Below are 9,478 nucleotides of genomic sequence, written 5' to 3'. Positions count from 1 at the left end.
CAGATTCGACCCATACTAATTTAATTATCATTGGGGATAAAATGCCACAACACCTCAAAACACAGTGAAAAACAAGTTGTTTAACGTCACCTGGATCATTCCAATGCCTTCCTGTCCTACGTAAATGAGGTTTAGACCCCTGTTTTCGCAATGCATTCTGGGATTAGGAAACTGATGAATGTAGGCCCCTGTTTCGCAAGGCATTCTGGGGATGGGAAACTGGTGAATGGAGACAGCAGCAGAACATAAAAACATATGGTTCAACTTTTGGCATGAAAATAATGTTAGCTGCACAGTAATGATGTAAAGATTACAACCAATTAATACCACAGTGTTTGTAAATTTTGTTTTAGTTTAAAAGAATTCTTAAGCGTTAGGATGGTTTAAATTCTACAATTAAGTCTTCTTAGCGTTTGGGAAGGCATCTAGAACATCATGGCGACCTCCGCAGAAAGATTTGCGCGAATCGTGTACAGAAACTGGCCCAGTAATGTGTTCAACCCGCTCACAAGGGTTATCAACAAGCAGATGTGGAGATGGACCCAAGGCGTGACCTTGAAACCAACTGCCAAGATTCTGGTAGAGTTTGACCCCTGGTTAGGGCCGGAGAAAACCATCTCTTGTAGGTGAGTCGAGTGGGGAGGGGGGCGATAATTTTTTGGAGGTTGGAAAATTATTTTATCTTATGATATAAAAGATAGTTCAACTTTGCCGTGTTTTGGTCCGCTCCTTAGCATCTATAAATTTGATTCTTCTAAGCGAACTTGATAGAAAAGAAAAATCTGGAACAAACATAATTTGCCTCTCTGAAATACTAAACTTCTGCTAGCTGCTTGAGTTTCTGTTCTATAATTTAACTTTCAGCTGGCCTGTAATAGCAAGCTCCTTTTCCAGTGATTGGAAAATCTTACTAATTTTCATCCATATGTTATTGTAAACTTGAGCTCAGTGTGGCGGAGGCGAAGTCCATCTCCCAGTTCAAAGCAGAGCTGGGACGGGCTTCGCTGCGTTGAGCTGCTTCCCGGTCCTTGTACATATGTAAATACGTGTAACACTAGCACCACTGATTTCACTTGTCCTGTCCTTGCACTTGTCCATGTCCACCCCTACCTTACCCTTTGTTTGCACTTTGCACACAGTATTAATGCGCAGCTGCTAGTAATCTTCTCTTTAGAAGGCTAAGCAGTATCAAAGATGATGATGAAAGTTCATGGATAATATTTCAACTAGTTCAAGTCCTTCCTGCATGTATTGCATATTAGTAGATGATTGTCTTTTAAATGCATTTCATTCACAGTTGTTTTGTGAAAATTTGTCACTTGTTAAATGCAGAAATGCTCTCAGAATGTTTGCCAACCCAAAAACACGGAAGACCAACCCAAAGTGTGAAATCACAACAAAAATCAAGAACGACAGAACGGAACCGATTATTGACGTAGAATACAGTAAGTACTATTGTCATACTTTCATCATACACATACACATATTTATGTTTACGAAAGGAATACATATTGTTTTTGCTCAGTTTCTTCTTCTTCTTAACCAGACCATCTCTCACCACTCACCATGGTAACTAGTGTTGGGTTACATCATGCTGCAATTTTATAGCAGGAGGGATTTAGACTTCTGTCACCATATATGTGAATGTGTTTGAGTAAGAATTAACAGAGCAGACCATATGCAAAGATGAATATTATGCATTTGCTTTGCAAATGTTACTTTTCTAGTTCTCACTGTCCCTGAATACATCGATGTGCTGATTACTAAACTTTTTCTGTATTTTTTCAGTGGATGGAGAAAGAATCATCTTCAAGTCAGCAAATCTACATGAACTTGAGATATTTGAGAGATACATGAAGAAAGCTGCAGAGAAGGATCCAGAAATTAAACTGCCACAATGAGACATTCACAACAGACAATTATGAAGCAGTGAATGTCAAAAAAGGAGAATGTTAAAGGATTTGTTTAGCTAAAAGTGTCTTGAGAAATATATCAGATGCTTCTATCTACAATGTAGTTATTGCCCCAGTAAAAGATACATAAAAGGCAATTGTGAAGAAATAAATTTGTTACATTTTATTTCAGGGATGGAATATGTTAACAATTGTATTTAGTTTAGTACATAATTAACAATTAACAAAATACATGTACAATTGAAGGCACTATTACTGTTATTTGTTATCCATGCAGATCGTTAGATGAAATATATTCTGAACTACATCAGCCTTTTCTTTTGTGTCATCTTTTTCTTTGGTTTACTTCCATTTCTGGGCCATCTTGTTGTAACTTCTGATCTCTTGACTCCAGCTAGAATGAACATGTCCTTTAATTTTAAACATTCTTTGAACACACGTCCAAAATGTTTGGCTTCAACCGCCAGTAATAATTACATGTATTTTGAATATCATGTCTGCAAAGAATGTTTTGATTAAAAATTACAGAACACTGCGGCATAGTTATTTTAATTATCCTAGATGAGAAGTTCTACTACAGATATCCTAGACATAGATTTTACATGTAGTTGACATAAAGAAGATTTGCCATTGATCAACTTGAGAGCACCAGTTTTTGTTGAATGTTCACTGAAAATTCCACAGCAGCTTTTCTAGAAATGTTAGAGGTCTGTCTGTCTCTTTTTGTCTAGTAGATTGTCATGGATGCTTCGAACAGACCAGCCAGGTCCTCCTCAGTCTGGGGCCGGGGAGCGAGCTTTGTTACACGGTGCTGCAGATAAGCAAACAACAACATGTAGTCAGAGGTGGAAATGCCTTGTGGTTAGGGTTGTCAACTTACAATCTATTTAAGATTCTGACTTCAAATCCCTAGATCATGACACAATATTGTGCCCTGAGCTAAGAAAAGGTAGCCTGGGTGCCATCTGATTTGTATTACGTGTGTAATGTAAATTGTAATGGCAACCCCATTGCCACCGAGGCTAAAGGATAGGCACTGTGCACCAATTTTCTTAATAACTTGAAGTGCATACTAGCCCTTTACCAAAACTTAAAAGGAGCACAGCTCCGTACGAGAAGGTTAACAAACCTAACATGATGCCCCTTTTCTATACTACAAAAGTCAAACCTGTGATCTTCAAGGTAAGAGAAACATGAATGCGAAGCTGGTGGGATATTGACCCACAGAACAGAGGCAAGTGGCGGGCTGCCCTCAAGCCTCAGTACCACAGTGCAAGCATGTCTAACCCTCAGAAGACAGGGAACAAGTCGCTAAAACGGACAGTGAGTGAGTGTGTGTTGAGGTACCTCATGCAGAGAGCATCAGTACTGAAACAATTGCAATGTTCTTGTCTTCTTCCAGTATTTAAATGAGTCTACAGTTGTTGTTGTACCAACCTGAGGAAGGGTCCCCTTCACCAGTGCAGGGATGTCCTCTGTGTTATAACCCAGTGCCTGCAAACCGTCATCCACGTCCAGGTCCTTCACAAACCTGCGCAGAACATCGGCCAAGATGGGTCCTGCGTCTTCCCTCTTAGCATTTCTGGTGTCATAACCTGTTCAGGAAAAATTTGAAAAAGACAATCAGATAGGAAGACTACATATATGGGTAGTATGTGTATTCTAGTGGTTAGCAACTGTGCCTCTGGACTGAGAGGTTGGGAGCTCACCCCACATATAAGCTACTGTGATAGGTTGCAGGACGGGACGTTAAGCCATGATCTGTTGCTCATTTCACAGTGCTTGTTGAAAAGAGCTTGGGGAATTTTCTGGGTACATCATCATTACTAAATCCAGGTACAGTGAACCTGTAAATACTGTACATGGTGTCTGTCTTCTCTGTCACGACCAGTGGGAGATTAGCTCTTCATTGAGCTAAATCTGAATCAAGGTCACTTATTTGTTCTCCCCTTTACTCATCTGCTTTGCAACCCTTTCAGTTCAACAGGCAATAATAGCAGAACTGAGTAAAACACAATAGGATGAAGAACGCTAATAAGGAATACCTAGTATCTCTGCAGCCTCCAGATGCCTGTCAGGACACATGGGAGCTGTGAACTGGAACACGGCAGGAGCTGACACCACTACTGACAGGCCGTGGGGCTGGGCAACAGGGGAAATAAAATCAATATATTATCATGAAAGTTCACCTGTGTCAGTAGTTACATGTTTAGAGTTAAAACACAAAAAATTCTGTCACCTACAGCTTTTAACCAGTCACTCTGGTCTTCCTCAGTAGGCTGACCCAGTGAAGAGACCCAAGACTATTTTTTGAGAGGGGTGAAGGAAGCCATATACATCAGGGCCCATCACCCTACATTGAACCGCGACGGGAGCCAACATCATCTACCAGATATCTTTGTAGTTTTCAACCTAGCAAATTAGCTGAGAAATTGAATACATGTACAGGGTCATGTATTTTGAAATTTGACGAAATGCTTTTGATCTTTCAACCTACCACAAGAGGATGATCATCAGAGTAGTCCTTGGACTTGAACTTCTTGACAAGCCCAGAGATGGGGTACGACATGCCATGGCTAGAGGGGAAATGAAAAGATTATACGTTGTAGTCATAAAAAGTATGCATAATTGTCTGTTACCTGATTTTCTTCACCTTGGCAACTAGCAGCAAACAAAAGAATAAGGCCTGGTAGAAATCTACCCTTTGACATTTTGCTAGAGTTAGACATCCAGGCAAAAAGTAACTCATAGGATATCAGTTCCTATGGTGTTCCTTATCTTCTTTACATAATAATGACTATATGAGACTTGTCACGTTCAACTGTTGTTTTTTTCCATTTACTCAGATATATATATATATATATATATATATATTGTAAATTGCATTCTGTTAGTTCATTAGTGATGCTGCAGAGTAGTGGATGTCACTCAAAAGCTCCAGAAATTATCTCAGTCCGTAATTCATCTACTGTAGTAGCAGAGTTTGAATTTCCTATGAGAAAACTAATAGTTATTAAAAACTTTTGACATCAAAGTAAGACGTACCACAGATGTACCCCAGCGTTCCCAAAGCCTATGCCAGCGAAGGTGCTGGCCAGGTGCATGTGTGATCTCGCCTCTGTGTCATCAGCATTTCTCACAGCCCTGGAACACAAGTCAGCAACATATGCAGGGTGTCACATTTCAAAGCATAAATGACTCATGTGAAAATTTTTTTTTTCTGTGGAAGGTATATCTAACAAGAATAGATTTTTGGTCAGTATTGACCATAGTAAACTCCTTTTGGTAAATCTTGTTTACAGCCCTACAGCTCTGGCTATGGCTGCACAGTCCTATACAAGGATAACAGTCTCTGACAGTAAACCTCTGTAGTTTTAGGGAAGGTAGGACTTTCTTCTAAGTTCATAATCTCAAATGAATACTAGTAGATTACCCAAGGGTACAATAATTCCAACTAAGGAAGATAACACAAATGAGTGAGTAAGAGAGTATTTGTGTAAAAACTAGAATAAAAATCCCCCAAAATTGATCTTAAACTGCAGAAGAAATCATATTCCAATAGGTTCCTCAAGTCATCAATAAAATAAATCATAACTCATTCTTTCCAACAACAACAAAAAAATAGGGCCCCATACCCACCTCTTCATGTACTTGTTGATGATCCTGAGTGCATGTAGAGACCACACATCACTGATGGGGTTACTGCCTTGGTAGGCAGGCCGCTGGATGGGGTTCTGGGGCCTTGGGCGCCTCTCCTGATAGGGGATGGCAGTGTAGGACTCCAGAGCATGGCTGTGGATAACATAACACAAGGGAGTCAGGGATGGCAGACTTTACACCCTTACCCACACACACACACACACACACGCGCGGTAGTCAGGGATGGCAGACTTCACACATTCAAATACAGAGACAGACAGGCAGACAGACACACGCACACACACACACACACACACACACACACACACACACACACACATACACATATAGATACACACACACACACACACACACACACACACACACACACACACTCACACACACATACATACAACACATCATGAAATCGAAGACACAAATACAGACAATCAGAAAGTAATGTCCCCTTACCACAGCACATCAAACCCACTGTTGGCGGTGACTCTCTCAGGCATGTATTTACAGTGCATCGGGTCCACCAGACCCATAGTCGGCCGGATCGCACGCTGGCCAATGCCTGCAAAAATATATCATGTTAATATAATAAAGTAGCTGCAAATACATTAGATTTTCAAGGGTTATGGTTGAAATGCCTGTGTTGATGTTATGTTCAGCACCAAGGACAGGTCCAGTGTTAGAAATAAGGCTTACAATACATGCATCAATTTACAGTGACTGTACAGAACTATTCAATTCAATCTGTATGTATGCAATTTAAGTTTAACAGTAAAAACATTTTTCAGTTTAAAACAAGCTGTCAAAACTAAAGAATGATATACATGTGCCAAAATATATCAAGATAGGTAGAACAGTAGCCAAAAATACATGGACATGAAATTCAGAAGGGTTATAGTTGATTTGTCTGTACTGATGTTATGTTCAGCACCAAGGACAGGTCCAGTTGTAACAGACAAAACAATCCTACATATTGACTGTACTGAACTATTTGATTGTAACTGTCTACTATCCATTCAGGAAGAGAGAAAGACACATGTAAGAAGATTCTAGGCTAAAATAACTTCTCAAAAACAACCAAAAACTAAAATATGCCTGTAATATCTTGAAACTAGCTACATTTGTAGTGAAGTAGCTGAATTGTCCATACTGACGTTATGTTCAGCACCAAGGACAGACCCAGTTATAACAAACAAGCCTAATACATATACCATTTTACAGTGACTGTACAGGTCTATTTCTATTCAAGTCAATTTCTCTATTGCCAGTAGAACATAAACTCATGTATATTCATTAAACATACAGTAAAAAGACTTAAACAAGCTTCCAAAACTATAGAATGATATACAAATACAAGTGGCGGGCTTCCATCAAGCCCCAGTTGTACTGTGCAAGCACGTCTAACCCTCGGAAGACGAGAACAACAGACGATAAACCGGACAGTGAGTGAGTGAGAGTGAGGATGCAATTCTTGTAAAACTAGTGAATCTGTGCTTACCAATCTTGGCTTTCAGTGGTTCATAGTCGAACACGGCCACCCCGGTGGTCTCACTACCTGTACCTGATGTGGTAGGAACTGTAACAAAACACAAGAGGCAATCAGTCAGAGATGGCAGACTTCACCCCTTTCACATTATTTGCAACCCTTTCAGTCAGACACACACACACAAACACACACACATGCTGACTGTTAGAACTGTAACCAATAACGAAGGGTGTTACTGAAGTAGCCTATACCTGCAATGAGAGGCTAGACCTGATTGGTAAGTGAAATAGTAACCAATAAGAAGCTGCATTACAACTGATGCAGCCTACCTGCGATGAGAGGCTTGAGCTGATTGGTGACGGGTAGTCCCTTGCCGATGGGAGGGTTAGGGTTAGTGACCAATAAGAGGCTGTGTTACATTACTGAATCAGCCTACCTGCGATGAGAGGCTTGAGCTGATTAGTGACGGGCAGTCCCTTGCCGATAGGAGGGTAGACGAAGTCCAGCAGTTCGTTGTCAGGATGTGCTGTGAACAGGTTTGCTGCCTTACAGGTGTCCATCACTGACCCTCCCCCAACTGCCAAGTAAGCGTCGAAGTTACCCTTCTTGGCAAAGTCAATCGCAGCCTGGAAACTGGGTGGAAATTTAAAAAAATATTAATTATGGCATCTGTGTGGTGTAGTGGTAGAGCATCCGAGTGTTAGTATAAGCAAGGGGACCCAGGTTCAATCCCCAGGGTTGGACCCAGACATATCCGGACTTGCACCCAGACATTGTGCCCTTTGGAATTAGGCACTTTACACGTATTTCCCCCCTCATTTAGAGGGTTCCTGGGCCCTACTAGGGTTTAGTTTGGCGTTAGGAAGGGCATCCAGCCGTAAAAATCTTGCTTCAAAAAAGACTTGCACTTGGAAGCACGCCTAAACCCAGGTTTGGGGAAAATTTACGTTAAAATTGGATTTGAAAAATGTGTGCATACAAGGCCTTATAACTGGTACCTTGAGTCAGTTGGTTCCACGCGAACGTTGTCAAACACTTCAAAGTTGACCCCAGCCTTTGTCATGGCTTCTAGCACAATCTGCATAGGAGGCAGCTTCCCAACCTACAGAAACAGAACAACACACAGGTTTACACCAATATATGTTAACAACCACTGTAGAAGACAAGGATCAGTATTTCAGCACCAAGGACAGGTCCAGCTAAAACATATGCATCATATCACAGTGACTGTGTACAATGTATAAAGATATTGGATATCACCATATGCTAATGATTATCATCCTTCAGTCTTGTCAAACTTCAAACTGACATTTTCCTTGTAATAGTTACAAACTTTAAGAAAATGGTAGCAAAGATCACAAATTAAATGACAATAAAAAAAAAGAATCCACTAACTGTCTTGTCTGTCATGATGCAGACTTTCTTGGCTCCCATATTCTGGAAATCCTGAGGAAAAAAAGAATAATTTTTCACCATGTGAACATATACCATAGCTTTTAATTAGCCTCCATTTTCCTTTTTTCAGTTAATACAACAAATGTAAAGTAAAGTTAGATGAGTACTATAGGTACTATAGGTAGAAACTCATTTGTGTCATTGTTGATAATTTTCCTTTAGGTGCAAACTAAACTACCTGTATTTGCATATTGGTGACCGTTTCTTGTGCCATACAAGGAAGGAATCCCAAATATGCAAATGATATGCAAACATTGGCAAATACATGTATGTTGACTTACCATGCCGACCTCCTGAGTAACTCCCATCCCATATCTGATGGTAGATGTTGCCATCTGGGTAAAAAAAAAAATGGAAGAAGGTTACTTCTGTATCTGTATCTGTATAACGGCATAACCACCTTTCGACGTAACACATCAGCTTCACAGGCACGCGGCGCAGCGGCAGCTGGCTACATTACACCGATCAACTTTTTACACCTAACCCTTTAACTTAGAAACAAAACTGACCTCCACAGCATACTCTGTTTCTGTTGTCTCTGTGGTCTGACATCTTCTCTGTGTGGCTGCTCGTGGTAAATTAATAAAAAGAGAAGACAGATTTAGAATTATTGTCTGCACAGTTTGTATAACAATAGGCATTACGTTTTGAATTAGAAAACTTCGAATTCCGGTATAAGTTGAAATCACACTATGTATACCATAACTTCATTGGTTTCAAATTGTACTTTATTTTTTAAGCAAATAATGATGATGATTTGAAGTAAGACTAGTGGAAAGGAAGTTTTCATTTTTGTTTTGTTTCACTGTAAAAATGCCACCATCACAAATATTTCAATGATTTCTTACCTGGAGCAAACCCTGCAGAATGGGCGGGGCATCTGCATCTGTAGAGATGGAGAAAACAAACTGTTACCATGATTACCTGTTGCCATGGCTACCTAGACATTCTCTTTTTTTTTTTTTTTTTT

At 40.1% G+C, this 9,478-nt stretch overlaps 2 protein-coding genes across 2 annotated transcripts in view; one reads left to right on the top strand and one right to left on the bottom strand.

The window, feature by feature from the left end:
* Nucleotides 1-389: 389 nt before the first annotated feature.
* On the top strand, nt 390-2,221 carry LOC109473141 (39S ribosomal protein L53, mitochondrial-like). Its single transcript, XM_019773036.1, has 3 exons — nt 390-626; nt 1,333-1,445; nt 1,789-2,221. Exons 1-3 carry the CDS (start codon nt 436-438, stop codon nt 1,899-1,901), a joined length of 417 nt encoding a protein of 138 aa, XP_019628595.1. The 5' UTR covers nt 390-435; the 3' UTR covers nt 1,902-2,221.
* Nucleotides 2,222-2,426: 205 nt separating this feature from the next.
* Nucleotides 2,427-9,478, bottom strand: part of LOC109473140 (hydroxyacid-oxoacid transhydrogenase, mitochondrial-like) — an 8,101-nt gene continuing 1,049 nt past the window's right edge. Inside the window, 13 exon segments of the mRNA XM_019773035.1 lie at nt 2,427-2,724; nt 3,351-3,508; nt 3,959-4,055; nt 4,411-4,489; nt 4,959-5,057; nt 5,553-5,705; nt 6,024-6,129; nt 7,066-7,143; nt 7,383-7,415; nt 7,523-7,686; nt 8,052-8,155; nt 8,449-8,499; nt 8,790-8,873. Of these exon segments, the coding sequence (XP_019628594.1) occupies nt 2,641-2,724; nt 3,351-3,508; nt 3,959-4,055; nt 4,411-4,489; nt 4,959-5,057; nt 5,553-5,705; nt 6,024-6,129; nt 7,066-7,143; nt 7,383-7,415; nt 7,523-7,686; nt 8,052-8,155; nt 8,449-8,499; nt 8,790-8,873 (1,290 nt within the window). The 3' untranslated portion in view covers nt 2,427-2,640.

This window comes from Branchiostoma belcheri, unplaced genomic scaffold (assembly GCF_001625305.1).
Source record: "Branchiostoma belcheri isolate BF01 breed outbred unplaced genomic scaffold, Haploidv18h27 scaffold29, whole genome shotgun sequence".
NCBI lineage: Eukaryota > Metazoa > Chordata > Leptocardii > Amphioxiformes > Branchiostomatidae > Branchiostoma > Branchiostoma belcheri.
This window is presented reverse-complemented; position numbering and strand designations above follow the sequence as displayed.

Excerpts from the sequence above, each read along its gene's own strand:
- LOC109473141 (XM_019773036.1), top strand. The coding sequence starts at position 436 with ATGGCGACCTCCGCAGAAAGATTTGCGCGAATCGTGTACAGAAACTGG. Across the intron at positions 627-1,332 it reads GAGAAAACCATCTCTTGTAG|AAATGCTCTCAGAATGTTTG; the intron begins GTGAGTCGAGTG and ends TGTTAAATGCAG. Across the intron at positions 1,446-1,788 it reads GATTATTGACGTAGAATACA|TGGATGGAGAAAGAATCATC; the intron begins GTAAGTACTATT and ends GTATTTTTTCAG.